This window comes from Macrosteles quadrilineatus, unplaced genomic scaffold (genome assembly GCF_028750875.1).
Source record: "Macrosteles quadrilineatus isolate MER2022 unplaced genomic scaffold, UCM_ALF_1.0 Scaffold_5__1_contigs__length_97177068, whole genome shotgun sequence".
Lineage (NCBI taxonomy): Eukaryota > Metazoa > Arthropoda > Insecta > Hemiptera > Cicadellidae > Macrosteles > Macrosteles quadrilineatus.
Genome location: NW_026542598.1, coordinates 96,854,083 through 96,876,601, shown reverse-complemented (window position 1 = coordinate 96,876,601; position 22,519 = coordinate 96,854,083). Strand labels below are relative to the sequence as shown.

Below are 22,519 nucleotides of genomic sequence, written 5' to 3'. Positions count from 1 at the left end.
AGCAATTCAAAATCCTCGTTACACACCCTTGTAAAATTCCTGAAACTAGCTGTCAGTTCTACATGAAAATGGTCAATGAACTAATTTCTTCCTCTTAACAGTTGTCTCTACCAACGAGGAGGTCGACGGACTAATTGGGGTGTGTTCATCCGTTTTTAGCGAATTTCCCTATAGGGAAGTAGCTATTACCGTAGGTCTCATGGTAAGACCTAAGCCCGGGACCGATTTACTTTTTCATTTTGATGTCCCCAGAGGCCAAAAACACCATTCGTTCAAATTTTTATATATCTATATATAGGCCTATAGAGATATATATATATGTGTCCATCCACACGATAACTTGAGTAATTTTTGTCCGATTTTGATAAAATTTGGTTTGAAGGTGTAAGGCGGGATAAACTTGAATGAGTTCGCGAACCAGCATGATCGGACTATGGGAACGGGGGTTTATGGGGGGTTTTATGGGGTAAAAATAGGTTTTTCCCATTTTTGCCGCTAAAAACACAAAATTTCACAATTTCTTTTTAAACCACTTTGTAGAGCTTAAAAAAACAAATAATTTAGTATATTGAAGCGTTATTATGCGCCTAATTGTTACGGAGAAAATTCAAAAAAATTGTAATTTTAAAATTCCCATGTTATTCTTATGGAGAATAAGTCAACTGTTGTAGTTTGCTTGTTTATGAACATATTTTGATCGATTTTGAAAATACTTTTATTTCTTACTAAACTATTATCATTTTATAAAAAAATCTTTTTTACCCTCCCTGTTGCAGCAAACCTAAGGTACTTGTTAAACTAATTCTATTTAAATAGAAAATAAATGTGCTATTTTTATGGAGGCATTTTAGTGTAAATCCAATCAGGTCAATGGAAATTCGCTTAGTCTGCAGGTTTGCTGCGGCGGGGGTATTTATGTTAGCAAACAATCTTCAGCGTACATAATTAGGTTGGTGGTGACGAGGCTCTAGGCAGATCTGTAATAGATGGCTCGGCCACAACAGTTTTATTGCTGATTTTCATATATTAAGAAGAAATTTGCAAATGAGAGACATGCACTAAACACATAATTAGCACGTCACGGTAATGTCATTACCGAGTAATATGGATACGTATCCGCGATCAGGGGAGACGATCTCGGTATTGTTGGGATCGCAATACAGCTCACGAATGCTGCCTTGATCATGGGCGATGACCACGTATCATAGAGGAACACAGGTGTTCACAAGATCTTGGGAGAAAATCATTGGTATTTGCTATCTAAAAGAATTTTTTCTTGGCCTATGCTGGCATTCTGCAAGCCAGACAAAATGTGCTTGTGGGCTGGGCTGGAAACACCTCCATTGTCACGATTCTGCATGACAACGCCCGAACAAAAATATTACGAATAAAAATACAATAAGAAAATAGAGTTAAAAAGGCTATTTAAGTCAAGTCAATTACAAGATTGGGGAGTTTTGTCGTTAAAAGCTTGGACTTAATCTTAGTGAAAATAGTGAATAAATATATTCAGAAATATCCCTTTGGTTTCTTTGGCAACATACAGGGTTTTAAAGTTTTAAAGTTTTAATTTCAAATTTTTATTTACACTGATTACAAATGCTCGAAGTGACACCCCTTTGCTGCACAGCAAACATCTAAGCGATAATTGAATTTGTCCCATAAACAAGACAGCATCTCTTGTATGACTGATTGCAAAGCTGCAAATTCTTTAAAATTGCTTTATGGTAAAAAAAAACGTCGAGATTTTCTTTTTGAATGGTGTAAAGTTTTATGTCTGCCCGATTTATACTTTTTGAGTTACAAAGTCATGAGTTGGGTACATATTTTTGAATAGCCCAATATATTTTCCAATTTTAAAACATTTATGAAACCTCTAGTTATAATCTTGATAGTCAATAATAATTAATAATATTTGCTTCCATTTCCAGTATGTTGTTACTCCAACTAGAAGATCAACTGCTGAGGCTTTCCAGATCCTAATATCACATATGTTCGGAGATGCAGGCAGCCCCTATTTAGTAGGAGTGGTAAGATTCTTATGATTTATGTCTTATTTGTAGCACATTTGAAATATTCCTATGTTAGATCTTCACACTCAGAATTTCCAGTATAAGTATTTCATACTTCTTAGAACTAATTAGAATTAACTTAGCATTCATTTTTAAAACATATCTGACTAACATCTAAACATTCTTTTCTGCCTATTACCTGTCTACAAGTTTAGCAGGTACATTGAAAGAAACTTAACTCAATATGATGCTTGAATGGCTTCTGTAAGTATTTTAAGCAATGTGAATATTTAAAAATTTAAAAAATTGGCCATTAAAAATTAGACATCTCGATGGTGTTATGATTTACTTTGTAATTTACTCAAACCCCTAAGGTGAAAAATATGTCGCTAAATCAATTTTATGAACTAAAGCACAGAATAGCATTAGAATCAAGTAGACCTAGTTTCATGTTGACGTTGTATGTGCAGCTATCAGAGATGCTGAAGAAGTCACTGGCAGTAGGCACCACAGTGCTGGCCTTGTCCTCAGCTGTAGGCAGTGTGGAGACAGGGGACCCCAGCCCTGAGGTACAGTTCCACAGTCTACAGTATGCACTCTTCACCACCAACTTTGTAGAGGTCCTTGGAGGACTGTTCTTCTTGTTCACTGCTCTATACATACAACAGGACAAGGAGATCGCAGAACGAGAGTTAGCAGGTAATTGTCTTCACTTGTGTCATTAGAATTATCACGTTTTTAATGTAGGCTCAAATTCCGCCTTAAGGTTGATTGCTGAAGAGCAAGGTTATGAATTATTATAATAGAAAAATAATTGTTAGAAAAGACTTAAATGAAGAAATACCGTACTTAATGTTAACTATTTTACAAATTACTATATTTTTCTTCTTAGCTTTTAAATTAAAACACTAAGTTTCTATTCCCAAGAGAAACACACATAGTTTTAGTGAAAACAATTGAAGGCTTATCAGGTGTAAAATTATTAGGTCCAGTCTTGGTTTTAATAATTTTAAATGGAAATTTCTGCCTCAATTAGAGGGGGGATATTCATAAATTTTTTGTGGCAGTTTAAAATTTCCAATGCGGCCACCAACTTTAAAATGTCTCATGGAACACCCTACATTTGTTTTTGGATAGAACATGCAATTTAAAACTTTTTTATTCTTGACATTTTTTCCATAAACCCACTCGTTTAGAAGTTACAGCCTATGAAAAAATTACTTCCGGTGTAAACCGGATCTGCTTTTTCGCTATAAACCTACTCATTTAGGAGCTACATGATGCAAGATGTACACCGGAAGTAATTTTTTCATGGGCTGTAACTCTTAAACAAGTGGGTTTGCATTATGTAGCTCCTAAACGAGTAAGTTTAGAGCAAAAATGCTAAGAGTAAATAAGTCTTGAAAAAATGCATCTACATTGCAAAAGACCATAAAATACACAGTTTGCCACTTTTCAAGTTTGCTAATTTAACTTTCACTGACAGCATTTTCAACTAAGGAAGAGAGAGTTTTCTCAGGTCTCGAGACTTAGACTATATTACTAAGCCCTCTTTCACACCAGCGCGGTGCGGGACCGTCCCACACCGTACGAAGCTGTTGAATCATATGGGAGCTTTCACAACAGTGCGGGTTCACCCGGACAGACCCAATCCTCTGTCCGGGTTGAAAAATCACCCGCACGAACCTAAATTTCCAATGCTGGACGGAACCGGATGGCTAGTTTTTAGATCATGGGCTCTTATGTACGCTTTCACACTTGGGCGGGACGGGCCGGTTTCGCCCACACATAAATCAGTAGTTTTAACAATCTGCTGTCTATCAGTGATTGTGTGTGAAGTTCATTTTCAAGCACTTGTGTTAAATTAATTGGGAAGTTTGTTGTTTTCTTCATAGAGGAAGAAATTGGCATCGAGCACTTCATTTCTTTGGTTACCCAAAGGCAAGTCGTCTGGGACATAAAATATCATAACCGGGTTGTGGTAACAGAAGCATGCGGAGAGCTGTGTTCGGAACTAATCCCAGATTTCATCACCTTGAATGACATGGCAAAAAACGCAACAAACAAAAGTTGAAGAATTTCACTTCCTCACACCGAAGCTGCCACCATAACTTTTAAAAAATGCCATCTATTGGCCTATCCACACATACCGCGTGCATCCATACATTTCTGTCGTGGGAATATTTCTTTTTAAGGTACAGCATGTAAATTAAAGCCAATTTTCTCTTGTTCATCTTTCCATGCATAACCTACGGCCTCAGAACGAAAACTGAAATAAATATTAAAACGCCCGGATCCAGGCAGCTAGTGTGAAAGGGATTTACGGGACGTCCAGCATCAACGGAGCGGGACGGTGCCGCACCCTAGGAGGATTAAACATTAAGGAGAGGACACGCTGTAGTTTCGTTGAAGCCAGCGTACTGGGGAGGGGGAGAGGCAGCGCTACTCTCCCGCTCCCCCTCTCATACTGCGTTGTATGGGTTACTGGGAGTGGGAGATTTGGTAACAGAAATATGAATTAACTATTTAAAACTTGGACTACATCATGCTACGAAAATTAAAAACTTAAATTCTAACCATAATATTAGAATATAAAATAAGTTTTAATCCTTTAAAAGAATGATAAACGCACTTTGGCGTCAGAAGACGCGATGATTGTTGAACATTTTACACTTTTTACTTGAAGTTTCTTTGGGCAAACAGATCAAATATAGTTCAATATGATATTAAAAAATCTAGAATTTGATTGCCAAGAAATTGTTTTACTTTTTATGTTTGTAATTTAATTGTAACGGCTGTTAGTGTAAAAAAAGTTAGAGCGGCTTTACATTTTATCTTAACTTTAGCTATTTAAAATCACCTGCCTAGCACATAAATCCCTTAAAACTAGTAAAACATGGTATTAACAAATCGAGAGAACTATGAAAAATGCAAATCTGTAAAATGTATTTCACCACCCGAATTAAATTTTTCACTTTAACCTATAATTAGTAAGATTGTTTTATAAACTGGAAAAATTAAAACAGATTTATTGTAATTATTTTTCTAAATACCACTCTTAAATATAGGTGAATATATATTTTTTATTTCACGAAACTATTAAGGAATACGAATAAATTGTTGATTTGTATAGATACATCATATTTTTTTCAAAAACGTAATTAAAGTAATGATATGTTCAAAGTCCAGGCCAATTCTTTCAACTTTGATCTTCAGTAATAAATAATAAACAATAGTGTTTATAGAAATGATTGACACCGTTCGATAGGAAATTTAATTTACTTTAAGAATGCCATCGGTGAATAACACAGGTGTTTTAGTTTAGCGACAATTTTAATTCGAAACAGTGCGCGTCGCGTTTTTCCCTATCTCTCCAATGTTATAGCCGCGGCTTTTTGCCACTCTACGGCTCCGCGTGCCCCTCTAGTTTTCTGCTAAAGCTGGCTTCACCGCAACATGTGTATTCCTATTCGCGTGCCCTCTCCTTAATGTTTAATCCTCCTAGGCCGCACCGCACTGGTGAGAAAGAAGTCTAATCTAACCGAGACCTTAAAGCTAATATAACCAAAATAATTTTACTTAAGATAAGTACGGTAGTTGCTTTCACTAAATAACTCGATGTTTTTTTCTTGTGTTTAGAAATTTGGTACTTTGCAAATTCAAAAGTTAAGGAAAAGAAGCAACTAACACTTACACATGAAATGAAAACTAATATATTTTCAAAACAAACATTAGAGTGAGTCGTAAACATAACTGTTTTTGTTCAGTCTCCGCATTACTGGAAAAATAAAGTAAGAATAAAATAGAAACACATGGCTGCTAAGGACACTGGAAAATTGTTCAGCTTTCGAACTGAACTGATGCATTAACCAACCAATAGGTATACGGGATTACTACACAAACAAAGAATTATACTATACGAAGAATCGCTCTCAGCAACGCTCACACTTAAACCGATAACTTCATCGTTGGTTTGAGCGACACCTAAGCACGTAGCACCTTAGACGGTTTATAATATAATAATTTAACTATAGTCATGTTTTCCAGATGAACACACTTTCCTTGCTCCTAGAAGTTCCTATCCAATTCCCCCTAACATCGATTCTACTTAATAGCCTTTGTAAGTGTCAAAGTAGGGTAAAAAATTTTAATAGTGGTATTATGTTTTGTCATTGCCTCAGGTAGGCTTTGTAGGTTATCATACCCAAATAATTTATGACTAAATCTATGTCGCTTTTAGCAAACTTGCCAATAGCATAGTAGCTAATACCCTAGTCTATATGGTTAGCCCTATATTGCAATATATTGTTATATACTTAAGCCAAAAACGACTATGTTGGTCCCTCATTCTTTGGAAATGTCTTGGTCAATAATAACTTTATAAGTTACTTTATGGACATTATATTTTATTTTTTAATATTGAATAACCTTTAACATTATTAAAGTAGCAGAGTTATGTGATTTGTATGTTTATCAACGGTGGTTGTTATCCTGTCAAATCATTGAACCTACTTATATCATGAAAATCATTCATTTTCATTTCATAACCATTATTCATCATAGAAAACAAAAAACGCAAATTTGATGCAAACACTGCAAACCTACGTTTTTTTACAAATTCTAGAACCAGCACAGATCGGTGTTTTATGGGTAAAAATTGTGTTTTTTTTTCGTTTATGGCTTTCAGAAAATACTTTTTCCTACAGTCACCCGACAAAGTTGGCTTCCTTGTACTGTTTATAGTACAGAAAGCTGCTAATTGCTGCATATTTATACTTTGCCGTACGGTTTATACTTTGCCGTACAGTTTATACTTTGCCGCACATCAGGATTCCATCGAAACAACACAAAACAGCGTGGTTCTATTATGCACGTAATCCGTGTACGCTTGGAAATAGGTTGGCAACACTTAAAGATAATAATACTATGAGCAGCTGATTGACTATTATAACTACGATTTAACCTGTCATTTCGTGTTTATAGTTTCGGTATTTCTGAACTTTCTGGACTTTTCTTTTAAACGTTTTTAAAACATTCCTACGATCTTAATAAACATGAAAATACCTTTAAAGCATTTTTTTAGGCGCGGAAACCACTTCAAATTACAAAAAAATACGGAACTATATTCTCAAAACGCGGAGCACATTTCTTGCCGAGGAAAAATAGTGGAGTGATACGGACCGCGGGTACTACTTTCTCTAAGGCACCATTTGTGTTGCCAGCTGAACCTAAAAACGTGTCGTATAGTGTTTGAAAGACTAATTATTTATATGCTTTATAGTGACTGTAGGAAAAATATAATGTGCAACACGAGTGAAAAAGGCCTTTGCTGCACTCGAGATCATTCCGCAAAACATTGCTCTCGTGTGCAGCAAAGTGCCACTTTCACCACTAGTTACACAAATAACTATTCCATTATATCTTTAAACCATTTGAATAGCTTATAAAAACAAATAATTTGGTTTAGCCTATTGAAGTGTTTGTAAGGTTATTGGTTATGGAGAAAATAAAAAAAGTAAATTTAAAATTCCCATGTTATTCTTATGGAGAATGAATAAACTGTTATAGTTTGTTTATTTATGGATATATTTTGATAAAACCTGGCAAATTTATTTATTTTATAATAAGCTAAACATTTTACCAAAACAGACTTACCCTTCCTGTAGCAGCAAACCTAGGTACTCGTTCAACCCAATGTTATTTAAATAGATTTTTTTAAATCAAATCAGGGAAATGGAAACTCACTTAGTCTTCAGGTTTGCTGCAGCCCGCATATTTACTTTTATGAATCTTTGTTACTTAAACTTTAGCTGGGACCTAATAGAGCGTTGTGGCATTGTTCAGGTTGCAAATCTTCCGATGAAAGTTTGCTGCAGATGGTAGAAATACCTTTGATCAAGATATCTGACCTCAGCCCCCCCTATAAGCGGCAGATAGATAAGGGTAGCTAGCTGGACTGTTCCTCCGTACCTCAGGTTAATCTATTGTGATTGTTGACTCAGGTGTGGCCCTTCTCTCTGGGTTGTATTGTGCTGTATACTACTGCTACTGTTAAGTTGTATGTTCTAGTGTTGTATTTTAACTTGCTGGTTTTGTCAATGAATATATTATTTCGGTGGCTGGTTCAACTCTTAGCTGGATTTGTTCTAATATGGTATTTGCGTAGGTACTAATATCAGTTTTCTGTTGTTATTCTGATTGAGTGATTTTTTTTTGCTGGACTCAAAAATGATAAATAAATAATTTTTCTTCTCTCCAATAGTGTACAGCATTTGTGTTAGTCCAGGAGGAAAATTACTGGTTGACATGTTTATTCTTCAGCACAAAATATAGAGGTGTTAGTTATTTCAGCTGAGTTCCTTCGGTATATTACCTTCTTAAGCAGTATGTTTCTTAAGACATTTAGTTCTTATTTAATAGCCTCCTAAACAGATTTATTTGTTACTGTTCCAGACTACAGAATAAAGATCTAACCCAGAACCTTGACTTGGTCATAAAAAACTTTGCATTTGAATCTGCTGGTGTCTAACGCTGTTGTCAAACTTGGCTAGATGTGAGGGCAGTAGGGGAGAGAACTTGCATTGCTGTACCTTTTATATCAACTGATCATTATATATATATTAGTGATGGGGCAATTAATTCCAGAATTGGTTAATTCCGATACCAACTCTGGGCTATGCTAGTATCGATTGAAACTATCGAATTGAAAATATCGATTAATAATCGATATTTTAAAGTATATAAATTATAAAATTAAACTGTTATAATAACCTAAACCTAACTAACCAAAGTTGGTGATGATGAAAATATCAAATGAAGGTTTACTAATTGAATCGATAGTTTCAATCGATATTAGCATAGCCCAGTTAAGAAACTGTACCCCAATGAATGTTCCATATTGCTTGAGTTATAAACTGAATATCAACGTCAATAAAGTCAATATCAAAGTCATCTTCAATATTATCATCATCAATATCACTTAAATTACAGAACCATATAAAAGTCACAGAGTTTGTCACAGCACTCGAACGGAGATGATAACCCATTTTTGAACAATTCACTACACACATGCACAGCAGTCAACAACAAAACAATTCCTTAATCACAAACTCATGACAGCTGTTTCATTTCAGTCTGAGAAAAACAACATATAACGATAAAAATAAATCGATAAACGTCCGTCTTCACTAACCACCAGCATTGTGATTTTGGGCGGATGACACTCGTATGCATCAGTAAACCCTTCTCGATGGGCGACTCTCTTGGTGGGCGACACTTAGAGGGTTAAAGGATCAACCATTGATTAAATATACTCACAGAGTGTGTTTATAGTCAATGATATTATACACTATGATCAGAAAGTTATCAAGCTCTTTAGCTGCTCATGAAATGTGCATCAAGACAATCAAGAGTAAAAACCCCGAGTTCTATTTGTACCATTGACTATATACACTTTGTGAGTATTATATATATTTATATATTCAATGCTTGTATCATCTGGCACCATCGCTCTCGATCTGACAACATGGCGGCAAGTGAAAAGCCCCTATCATTCAGTAGTGTTCTACTGGTTGTTAGTTGAACATGTAATTTGTTGTGAAATACAAAGGCCCACTATTTTGGATAATAAAACCACTAGGAATGTGAGCTAATGAACTTGGAAATATTTATATTAGCTTACTTCAGAGTATTCCAAATAAACTATGACATGCCACTCTTTACAACCGTCAAAATCAGTCGAGCTTTGCATAATAATTAACCTCCTTTTTCAGAATCGGTATCAAGTACAATGAACCGAATTTATTAAGTATCGGCAATTTTCCAATACCGGTATCGAGAACCGAATTGGCCCATCCCTGATTTACATGTAACCGACAGCATCGCTCCTAGATTCTGGTGTAGTCGCTAACAGATGAAAATGCAATTGTTTTAATGTCTCAGTGAGACTTCTGGGTTAGTTCTTATCTGTGCTCAGACTGTATTCTATCAAATATTTACCCCTTACACAGAGCTTCAATAAGCTATTTTCCAAAACCTAACCTAATTTCCCATCACAGGATATCCTGATTTGGATGATGACATTAAAATGCCAAACTTAACTTTGGATGAAAACACCAATATAGAGACCAGTAGACAGTCCTATGATGCCATTGTAAGAAACCGCCAGGTATTGTGTGCTGTGTGTTTGTTTATTGGGCGTTTGGGGATGGACTTGGTTATTGGTTTTGTACTAAGTAAAAAACAATAAAAGTAATAAATTTAGATAAATTTTACTAACATTTGTTTTCTAAAGGTACTTAATAGTGCATTGTTTGGATTGGTTAGTCAAATTTGAGGTATAAACAGAGAAGGCTTTTTTAGAAACAGAGAAGCAGTCAAACAAATTTATAAATTATATATATATATTTTAAAACAAAACTATGTGGACTGTCTCAAAATGTATTATGACATATTATGAGTAGGCAGGTATACTTTTGTCTGATTTCTACGGCTATATGTTTGAATGACTGAGGTATTGGTATTATTAGTCTACTAAATTTATATTTGATGCATTATTTGTTTATGAAACACGTTCAGATAAATTTAAGGAGTAAACTTAATACTGCTTCTCTGTAAACTCATTACATATCTAAAAGAATGATCTGTAAAATTTGGGTTTGTATGTTATTCACAGATTCATTTCACTTTCACATGCCATCAAACAGCCCAATAATTGTCAACAACTTTTGTTGTTGTTACTGTCTGTCAATAAAGTGTTTTCATATAATGTAGTTGTATCAACAAAGCAACTGTTTATTTATACACTTAACACGTTCACTGCGTTTCAAGATCCCGAAGTCTCGTATTGTACCCAGCCCATAGTGCAGGACCCATTATTTGGCTTTTTCCCTAAATTGCCACATCAATATTTCGGCGTACAGTTATCTTAAAGAAATCAAACTTGTACATACAGAATGCATTTTTATTGACAAAACAACTAGTAAACATGAAATGAACGAGATAAATACATCTCGTAATGCACTGAAGTTATAAACCTTTCTTTAATTACAATATGGGATCTCATATAAAAAATAGTTGCTCCAAGCGCCACAGGAGGCTAATGGGATGTTGTAATTACCGTGTGTCAAGATTCAAATCAGATTGGATAGAAGCCTTGGGATAGAAGATTCAGTAATGCATTGCAGTTGCGTGATGGCGGGCCGCGGCCAGTGGTGGGAACAGCTAATGCGCTGTGTGGATGAGTGTGCGAAAACCTTAAAATTTGGTTTTGTCCAATGTATTATAGCACGTACTGTGTCCCGTTCGTCATGGACATAGTTTTATAAAAACCCAACAGATAGCAGCACTAAACAAAACTCCTAGCAGGCCTTCAGTATGACCAAATGGAAGGAAAAAGCATGGGCGAAGTACCCGGATACACCATTTAAAAATACTACCAAAAAGGGTTCAATACAATTTTGAGGTTATTTCCTTCCTACAGTCATTATCATTGTTCTATTCAATGTCAATAAATTCAAGCCTAAACCCCACACTACAATAATATTTGGAACAGTCCCCACTACTGATAAAATATTCGGATCTGAAAACGAATTGAGGTATAAAACTGGCACAATAAACGGCAAGCAAAACAACGTCCGTCTCAGGGCAATGGCTAACCTCACACTGGAACAATAGTTTGTAAACGGCGGTTTGACGGTTATACTCGTTCCGACTAAACGTACTGGCGGTGATGATATGACTCGTCATGTGCGGCCAACATGTTAACAGAGCATTCACTAAATACTTGGGACGTTTCCTCAAATCTATCAATTAATATTTTTAATATCCTTGTGCAGTGCTGGATTTAAGGTACTTGCGGCCCTAGGCCAAATTACTTGAGCGGCACCCAACCCTGTGGTGGAAATCCCCTGTGATAGTGGTGAAATTGTGAAAATCTCCCACGATCATCATCATTATCATCCTCACCCGCAATTGTGGATTAAATCTAGAACATCTCCCTCGGGCCGCAATCAAGGGGACATCATCATCAACACTCGCAAACGCGGCAAAATCATGAAAATCTCCCACGATTATTATCATTGTCGTTGTCGTCCCCTGCTGCGATCATGGATGAAATCGTGAACATCTCCGGTGGGTCACAATCTCGGGGAAATCATCATTGTCACCCACGATCATGGAGAAATCGTGAACACTTGCCATAAATTAAAGGAATATTGTCACCGACACCCGCAACTGTGGTATAATCGTGAACATCTCCCACGGGCTGCAATCACGGGGACATCATTGTCGTAACCTGTGATAGCGTCAATCCGATGGTTTAGATAAATAAAAATTTGTTTGTTCTAAAAAAATGCTTTATTTGCCAATACTCTGTGGCCCCCTTGCGCCTAATTGGCCCAGTGGTAAATCCGGCACTGGCCTTGTGGGGTTTTGATGGTTACCTGGAAATAATACTTGATGATAGCTTACTCCAGTATTAGTTTTGTTTTAGCACGTGTGAAAGAGTTGATTCTTGTATGATCAGGGCTGTAGATGTGTTTGCCCCCATCAAGCTCTCCCCCCATCTTCACTTACTATCACTTATTTAAACCCTTCTTCTTCCAGGTTATTTTACTTTCTTGAGGCATTCTTTCTTCCTTAGGGCTTCAAATTTGTTAAAATGATTCTATTTTAGCGGGTTGATTTATTTGCGTTCCTCTCCAACTACCTTGAGAGGTAATTTTTCTCTTTTTTGCGCCCTCAACAGAACTAAAACTGCTCCCTCGCCCATTTAAAAATCAGCCCTGATCCCAAAGAGCGATCAACATTATAACACCCTTGTAGAAAACTTGTATGCTATATATATATGAGTCAAAATCCAAAAATACTTAAAATTGGTAGTCCTATTGTTTTTTTTAATGAAATATTTACTTTTCTTACAAATGTTTAGCTCATAAATAAACATTTTATCACTAGGGTGTAAAGTGACTCTTTTTGAATGATCAAGGCGAAGCCGAGGTCGGGAAATAAGGGAGGATTAAAAAGACACCTTTTGTCTGTGTGATGAATTATATTTTTCATCATATTAAGCACTATTATTTAAGCAGACTAAGGTAAAAAACTATGTAAAGATGACCTCTCAAAACGACTTCCGACTTGTTTCCAATTTTGCTAATGTAAACAAGCAGCTGTTTAGTAAATTATTCAATTATTTAGTCTGTTACGATTGTGTAGACTAAACATTTTACTATTGATATGACGAACTATTGATAAGAATGCAACAATAAGCTACAACCTTAAATTCTACATTTATCTATATATTAATACGCAAGCAGTTTTCTTTTCACAGTCATAACTCAATAACGGCTTGATGGATTTTAAAGTTTGAGGTGTCAAATCAAGGGTATTTTCATGTAGATGTGCAAATACGTCTAAGAATATTAAGAAAGGGCACCACTTAAGTACACTTAAGGGCTAAAGTTTGGAAGGCGGCACTATCTGTTGACATTAGATCAAACTCATTTCCTTTTGTTTACAAATAACATATGGACATAGTTTGAAATAGTTTTTAAGGTTAACCACAGACTCCAGGACTTAAAACTTCCAGAGCAAAGCTAGAATTTATATTTTGTTAGAAATCTGTTAACTAAGTCTGGTTCATAATAAAGAGTTTCCCAGCAATACTAGACAACAAAGTGTTTGTAATAGTTAAATCATAGACAAAAAGAATAAATAATAAATGTTTAATTCTTTTTGACTATGGATAAATTGATTTACCTTACATCGTACTTTACTGATTATCATGTAGTTACAGTTCGATGCAATGAAGTGAATGTTTAAAAGTGATTATTCACAGGGCAGTTATCCGACATTAACATATTATCATGTAATTTACAATGTGTATCAAAACTCCAATTCCTTTATAGTGTTTTCTGTTGTTTGGTTAACTTTCTTATTTCATTTCAAATTAAAATCAAATGCTGCCAGTACGACGAAGAACTTTGAGTGGCTTGAGGGAACGCAAACATGACCGCTTGAACATTTGACGGGTACATAGTGGTAGTACCACCGTTGTGATACACCCAATCTCGGACAAATGAACGTTAAATGTTTACATTGTAGTGGCTTACATTTTAATCAAGAAAAGACTGGCCGAGACAGTTAAGTTTTTACTCTTTGTTGCCACAAATGAAAGGTTCGTTTACCTCATTTGTGCAATTCACCATATCTTCAGGATCTTATTGGAAACTCCCAATCTGAAAAAAGGACTGTGAGACTTATATTCAGAAATTATTTGGATAAAATTCATCAATTCAATTCTGCCTTTACCATGGTCAGCTCCGAAGCTCATTAAGATGAGAAAATCCCACAGGGGATCGACAATTTCAAGATTCATGACAAGTTTTACCACCGAGTAGGTCCTCTAATTTCTCAAGAAGGTGATGATCCTGAATACGCATAGATATATAAGCAAGTACAATAATGTCACTAGAACCCAAAGGAGAATTAAGCACAATTCAAATAAAAAATGCAATGAAAAAATATGCGGGAAATAGGGGCACAATGCCCATTTGCAAATCTTTGAAGACACTTGGGTTGGGGCCCCTAATTTAAACACGCCTAAAACAGAACATATCGTAGAAATAATTTAACAATGCTAGAATAAGAGTAGTAATGGTTGGCATCAAGAGAGGAATTGAGCTACATTATGTCAAAAACTCACTTTACAGTGTGTGGTTGACATCTACGTGCTCATAGAGTGCACCCGCCTACTATACATAAGAGATATCCACCAAAGCAGTATGAGAGTGAATGTAAATTTAAATATTGTAGATTACTTTTATATTTTTTACATAATAATATTTTTTATTCTATAATCAGTCATATAAATTATTTCAGAGTGACTCTTTGATTAAGGTCTTGCTGTTTATGTTTTTTCTTTATTCTTTTAATACAAGTCTCAGTTTTGCTTGATTTTGAACAACGGTTATCTAGTTATTTATAAATCTTAAATCAATCCATGCATAATTTTGATACATGTGATTGCCTTGACATTTACAACAGTTGACTTTTACCTCCAAGGGACTAAAAAGTCTTTTTACTCTTAGGGAGTAAAAGAGCTACGTTATACCCGCAACACATCTTTAAAAACAGCTGTTTTTGCTGCAATGTGACAAAAAATATTTTGTGAAAATGTAAATAGCACATGATTTTTTTGTAGCCAATGGCAGTTCTTAAACCTTGTCAAGGGGGGGGGGGATAGCGGGGGTAATCTACACCAGGAGGGGCTGCAAGGGGCCCTCTCCCAGAAAATTTACTAGAAGTCTAGAACTTTGTTCAAACAACTTACAACGCCTCTGTTAGGTTTTTATGACAAATAATTATGTTTAAATTTATATTTCCAGGCTCCATTAGGGGGAAGGCCCCCTTGGAACCGCCACTGTTTGTAGCTTAAAGTAAAGAGTCAGTTGGAGAAAGTTGTTGCCTGACCATCAGGTCACGTCAAAGTTGTTGCCCGATGTTCAGGTAGCGCCACTGTCACATAGCCCAAAGCCATGGTGGTTGTTAGGATTTGAACCTGGGTATTAAAGAGAAGACTCATTTATTAGCATGAGATGCTTAAAAATACATATTGTATTTTATAGATATACCATCATTCTCAAATCTTAACCCACTCTAAATAAAAGACATGGGGTAAAGTAGACAAATTTAAAATGATTTGTTATGAAAATAATTGGGACGGATAAAACACCTCTGACAAAATAGTTAGTTGTGCTGTCAAGTGTCGACTGTCGGTGGGTGACTCATGTATTACTTTGCTGGTTTCAGGTGAGGAAAGTGAGGTTAGGCAGGGTTTAGTACAAGTAGGCGTAGGCGCCCCAGTGTAGGTGGGTCTTTGTGTTACTCATCACATCTGCACCTAGCATGTCTTTCTCTCACCTCATCACTACGGTTACCACCATGTTTATGTAGTCAAATTGAAAACTAACATTGTTGAAACAATCAACTGGGTGGAACTTATTGTTTTGAAGGTCTTAAGTACAGAATAGTTGCTTTTTGCTTCAAGTTTGCTGTATTTGTTGGGTAATAGTGCTTTTGGTAAAATTATACTAAGTTATTGTACAAAAATCTAAAATAATTAAATTGCAAGGGTAGGATTTAATGTATTTTAAATCTAGTGTTTATATTTGTAACGCAACTTTAGTGTGCAGGCTGAGTCTGAAATTCACTTATGTATTAATCGACTATATGCATATTAAAAAACTTTTCTGGATACAATATCATCTTGTAAATAATAAAACTTGTTATGAAATTCAAAAAATATAAACTATATATATATATACAATTAATTGTTTAAAAAAATAAATTATTAAACTCTAAAATTGCTCATTTTATTTTTGGTCAAACTAAAGCTGTTCATTAAAAATAATTGCCATACTAAATAACTCAAGTAGCTCAATATAAAAAATAAATCCTTTGATGTGTTTGCACAATGTTGATATTTGACAATGTTTGCTCTGTTGTTAAGCAGGTCAGGACAACCCTGGCCTCCCCACCCACATTTACGCAGACGACCCAGCCTTGAGTCAGAGTGTGGCGGAGCTCATGTCGTAGTGGCGTTCCTCGCATGTAAATAACTGTAAATAAATACAACTGTACATTTGTGTCATTATTGTTGAGTTGGTATAATTGCTAAGTACATATCTACAATCGTGTTTCCCTTTTTGTACGGAGAAAAAAATATTAAATAAGTGTGTGTCATTTAAAAAGTCACTATGCCATTGTGTAAAATCAAATTTTTACGAGACGAGTGATGAGTTTTATTGGTTTTTTAATCACATGTTTGTTTTGATACTTTATTTTTTGTTTTGTTTTTGCAAACAAGGTTGGGAATCACTTTTTGAATCAATCTGTTCCTGGTACCGATAGTTGATAGAATGACTCTGGTGCTATTACTAAAACCATTGACTATTGTGGGTTACTCATAATAAGTCAGTATCAATGGTAAAGCCATTGTGTTTTGCCACCTTAAAACTATATAAAGTCAATAAAACGTAAAAGTCAAAAGTAGTTAAAATAGGTCATTCTGTACACAAGATTGAACAATTCAACGTCATACCATACTATGCATTAAAACTTCTTTCAGTTCAACTCGACTTTATAAAATAAGCTAAATAATGTGTATATTTTCATTTTTGTAAATAAAGTTGTATTATCTTTTTTTCTATCAGTCTATGTGATGTAAAAGTATTTAATGTGTACAGACAAGTATGAAGTATCAGCCTGCAAGTTCCTTAATATGTTTAGCTGTATGTGTCAGATTATAAATAGTTGTAACCTACTTTTGTTGGTTAACTGATAGACTGTCATGAGAGATACTTAAATGTTACAATATGTTTCTGTCTCAAATATAAATTGTTCTCATTTTATACTTGAAATAATTGGCAGTTGAGTGTACAAGTTTTTAACGTTTACTGTCTTCTGATTAAACTGCATCAGCTAATTTCTTTGTTACAAACTTAAATATGTATTAGTAAAACATTTTATATAGGTGTCAAACTAAAAATCTTAATGTGTAATTAGGACTGACTATTATCAAAATGTATCATTTTTAAAGACTGCTGTTAGTTTATTTTAGATATTGTATATTATATTAATTTTTGATTAATGTTGTAGTGGTAGCATTAATGTATTCTTCTATAAATGTGGTCCAACCCAAACTACTTTGTTTTCTTATCCCTAAATACCAAAATCACTACATTGGACTTTGTACTAAACAGTTTTTATTTCAATTTAATCTTATAGTGTGGCTACAATTAACAACAACAAACCACATCTGTTTGTTTTATGTTTCATTGGTAATGTACAGAAATCTTGTTTTGTCATTCACACCTTTTGAAACTAGTCCTGTATTTTACAGTTCAGTTACGTTATTCATACGAATCATTAAACCACCTAGGCTACTAGCCTTGATTTAGAAACAAGCATGTATATAATTTTGCATCTCACATTAGCACACTAATGGGGCTACATTTCAACAAGTGGTGCGTCTGTTATACCAAAACATTGTAGGTACAATAGTCACATCAATCTTGTCTCCAATATTATCAGATCTTAACACTCCTTAGTCCTTATACACCACACAGCTGGACCGTTGCCGCACCATGCAACCCCGGCTTGTCAATTGGACACTTAAAATGTGTACAGTATAGAGTATTCGAAAACCGTATTGTGTGTATTCTTGTACACCATATTTTACCACACTCTACGTTTATTGTGCAGCTTAATATATTTGTACAGCTAATATAACTGACATGCACGAAATCTATACAAGGCAAACGACCACATGACCATATATGTGTTGTTGATTAGTGCAATTCACTTAATCCTTTGAGTGCTATGCAACGATATATCATTGTTTACTACAATCTCTAAGGGATATAGAGAGGAAGGTTATTTTAACTCAAAGTAGCAAAATAATTGGTGACCTGCATGTTCATAGGATACACTAACAACCACATAGCTAAAAGATTCGCCCAATCAGATAATTCAAGCTGTATGTCTAAACCAAGGATTATGAATACCTCACTATGCCCTGGTGGTTGTAGTATATCGCTACAAACACACAGGTCACCAATTATTTGCCACACAGGACGGGAATCAAACTTGAGCAAACGAATGCCACTGGCCAAGTGACACATGCCCTACACTTCTCGGCTATCTGTGCTTGGAGAATATGGAGTAAAACCTGGGTACTTAAGCTGACATCAACAATTGCTAACAGATAGCGCACCTGACGGCGCTACAACCTAGTTGTTCAATGCGTTACAAGGTAGCAGCATTAGTTAGTCACAGACTATTTAGATGATATTTTTCAGCTGAACCACAACAGTGATCCTACTGAGGATTTACTGACAAACAGGTTTTTTTTCTTAAAAAGGCTATTTTATGTTCCTTATCAAACTAAATCAAGGTTAAATTCAATATTACATTGACAACTAGATATCTTTCGGTTTTATGGTGGTTTGGAGGGCCCTGGAGCAAAGCCGCCCTCCCTGTACCGGGGGAAAAAAAGAAAAATAATAGCTGTAAACTAGCGTTTTTATGCAATCTAGACATGATAATTTTAAAACATAAATTGGTATTTTAATTGGGTTTATTATATTTAACCTATTTGATCATGGTGTTTGAAAACAAAAACATGAATTTAAAATAGTTCATTGGACAGGACTTATCCTTACTTAGAAATCTCCTCAAAACAGGATAGCTTTACCAAGTGCACGTAAACAGCGGTAACTAAGGCAAGGGACTCTAATTTACAAATGGTGGGTAGATGTCGGTGACATTAAAGAACTTGGAAGATAATGCCTGTTTGGGCATTATCTAAGGCTAATTGAACAGTACAAACATAAATCCTTTCCTACTTTTACAGGATTTTTGACATTGTGTAATAACTAAATCAGGTTTTGGCGGGCCTAGCCCCTTTAACTCAACTCTCTGTTCAAACCTTACCACCTCACAAGCATACTTCATAGAAATATTTTTAACCGAATTCATTATTAGCACTAAACAACACTTCTAAAGAAACAGTGGTGTATTAATAAATTAACAACTCAAATACCGGCACATGCGGCACTATAAACATAACCTCACAAATTACTACAGTATTCAGTATTTACTTATTTATTTGATTGATCAGTGACTCCCCCCTCCCCCTTCACCTTCCTACAATAGTAAACAACAACATAGTAGAAGAAAAAAATCCTAGCCTAGTGCCGCCCCCGCCCCTTAGTGCTTGCCGCCCTGGAGCGGACTTTTCTTTGTTACATATTTTTTATTGTCTAATTATTCCAAACCTATGAAAATTTTACAGCTGATGTTGAACTTATAAAGTTGATAAAAATTTTGCTCTTCAATTTTCAGTGATTATTAGTGAATAATTTTTAAATTAGCTTTCAAACAGTGTTTCAAAAAGATCTTTAAGAAGACAGGTTTTCTACAAATAAGTATTTTATACATTATACCTCTGTATCATTAATAACTCTCACAACTTAAAATCATCTAACCTCAAATATTCATTTTATTTGTTTATAATACTGATTTCAAAATTTTTTTATTATGTAAACATTACCAATCTTTTTGTTCACATCTATTCCACAGTTTTAGGAATTGAACTATTTTAATATAATTTTTTTTTATTGGACCAATGAAGTAAAATGACTTTAACATTTAAAAGACAAAATGTACTAGGTGACGGCAATTGTCTTTTTAGATCTTTGAGTATATTCTTATTTCAATCTCAAAATCAGTTTAAAAAACTTAGGTTAAATACTGTCGAACATATGTATACAAACTGGAAAGAATATGAACGTTTTATCCTGTATGATGACCAAACTGAGATTGATAAAGAAAAATACTGCTAGGAAATGAAAAAAGATGGTACTTATGGAACTAGTGTTGAATGTATGGTTATATCTGACTTGTTTAAAATCAACATTAACATCTTTTATCAAGCTAAACATTTTAAAACTAGAATCATCCATTTGGAAAATAAACCAACAATAATATCAAGATCTTCTCATAAAATTACAGCAGACCTACTTTTAACCGGCCGTTTGGATTGTGGACATTTTGAACTTTTAATTCCAAATGAAAGTATAGTCCGCCAAATAAATCGAAAAGATAAAATATGTGATGAGATGATTACTAATAGTAAAATTTCTAAAAGCATTTCCAGAGAAGTGAAATTTAGGACCTCAAAAGTAAAAACTAAAGCCAAACCAACTCCAATTTCCGATAATACAAATAAAGCTGTATACAATGAATGCTATGACCACGGAAGTGTTCAATTTCTTGTAACAGCAGACGATGTCAATCAAGATGATATGATTAAAGACAATTTTATGAACAAGTTATTTACCAGAGGATTCGGAGTTCCACTTCTTAACTCTGTAAGTTCTCAAGAAAACAATGAATGGCACAAACGGTGGCTTTGTGCAATGAAATTAAAAGGAAGACAATATACAATACCACAAGGTTCAATTGGAAGGCAATTTGTAGATGTTCTAGCCAAAGAGATCCAAGCAGTCCCAAATGGTATAAATTCAACTGAAAGAATATTTTTCTTATGTGCTACCATTCTTCAAAAAGATAAAATGATAAAAAATGGGTCTGACATAAGACGTTTGATGAAGAAAAGAATGGAAATGTGGGAAAATGATCAATTTGATGAATTAATACGTGAAGCTGAGAGATTACGTTAGCGTGAGAGATGTGATCGGCAAATGAAAACATCACAAGAACACCAGGAAGAAGACCAGAAAATAAGAATCTTCACAAGATTGGTATTACAAGGAAAATTGCGTGAAGCTACAAGATGGCTCACAGATCGCTCCGGCGATGGAGTACTCACACCTGACGATATCCTTCCTGATGGTCAAAATGTTTTTCAAGTTTTAAAAAATAAGCACCCACGTCAAATGGTTCCGAATGACAATACCTTTCTAGCTGATGAGAACTTACCATTGATGGTAGATGTAGATATATCCAGTGACCACATAGAGAAGATGGCTAGACGTTTGCATGGAAGTGCTGGCCCTAGCGGAACAAATGCTGATCAATGGAAGAATATGTTGCTGCGCTATGGAGCACATAGCACTCGTTTAAGGGAAGCAGTCGCATCGTTAACTCGATGGATGGCAAACGGGATAGTAAACTGGAACTCGATCAGAGCTCTGTTAGCTAGAAGAGGATTAGCACTGAACAAATACCCTGGTATTCGCCCAATAGGAGTTGGAGAAGTTTTGCAGAGACTATGTGCAAAAACCATGGCTTTTGTAACAGGTGACGATGTTCAAGAAATATGTGGATCTGACCAACTCTGCGCCGGAACGAAAGCTGGAATAGAAGGTGCTATACATGCTATGACGGACCTATTCAATGAAAAGAACCAAAATTGTATTTTACTTGTAGATGCTTCAAATGCGTTCAACGTCTTGAGCAGGCCTTTAACTCTGTGGAATGCTAGGGTGCTTTGGCCTCGTTGCGCTCGTTTCCTATTCAATACATACCAAGGCTATGCAACCATTATGTTTAGAGGAAGCAATAAAATCATCCTTAGTCAAGAAGGAACCACTCAGGGAGACCCTTTAGGCATGCTAATGTATGCAATTGGCATATTACCTTTGGTAAAAAAACTAAAAAGCCTAAATTGGAAGCAAAACTGGTACGCTGATGATTCTGCATGTTTCGGTGAAATACTTAAAGTTAGAGAATGGTTTAACGCTTTACGTGTTGAAGGGCCAAAATGGGGGTATTACCCAGAACCCAAGAAAAGTGTATTGATAGTAAAACCTGAATATAAAGAAAAAGCAGAAGAAATTTTCAGAGACCTACAAGTGAAAATTGTAACATCGTACAGGTTTTTAGGGGGTATTATTGGTAGCTCAGAAGAAAAGAAGGAATTCGTGAAAGAAAAAGTAAAAAAATGGGTTGATTGTATAAAGAAATTTGGCATAGCTGCACAT

The 22,519-nt window shown here is 35.1% G+C and overlaps 1 protein-coding gene across 15 annotated transcripts in view; it reads left to right on the top strand.

Annotated features, from left to right (window-relative positions):
- The window catches only part of LOC128994224 (protein spinster-like), a 113,234-nt gene extending 95,531 nt beyond the window's left edge, over positions 1-17,703 (top strand). For 4 of the 15 annotated variants that reach the window (XM_054418606.1, XM_054418607.1, XM_054418620.1 and 1 more), the window contains exons 8-11: positions 1,932-2,030; positions 2,483-2,711; positions 10,070-10,179; positions 16,522-17,703. In XM_054418606.1, coding sequence (XP_054274581.1) covers positions 1,932-2,030; positions 2,483-2,711; positions 10,070-10,179; positions 16,522-16,578 — 495 coding nt within the window. In that variant the 3' untranslated portion in view covers positions 16,579-17,703. Of the gene's footprint in view, positions 1-1,931; positions 2,031-2,482; positions 2,712-6,059; positions 6,133-7,856; positions 7,988-10,069; positions 10,180-15,821; positions 15,881-16,521 lie in introns of those variants that run through there. The other 11 variants (XM_054418615.1, XM_054418616.1, XM_054418619.1 and 8 more) reach the window with 10 other exon arrangements.
- The last annotated feature ends 4,816 nt before the right edge of the window (positions 17,704-22,519 follow it).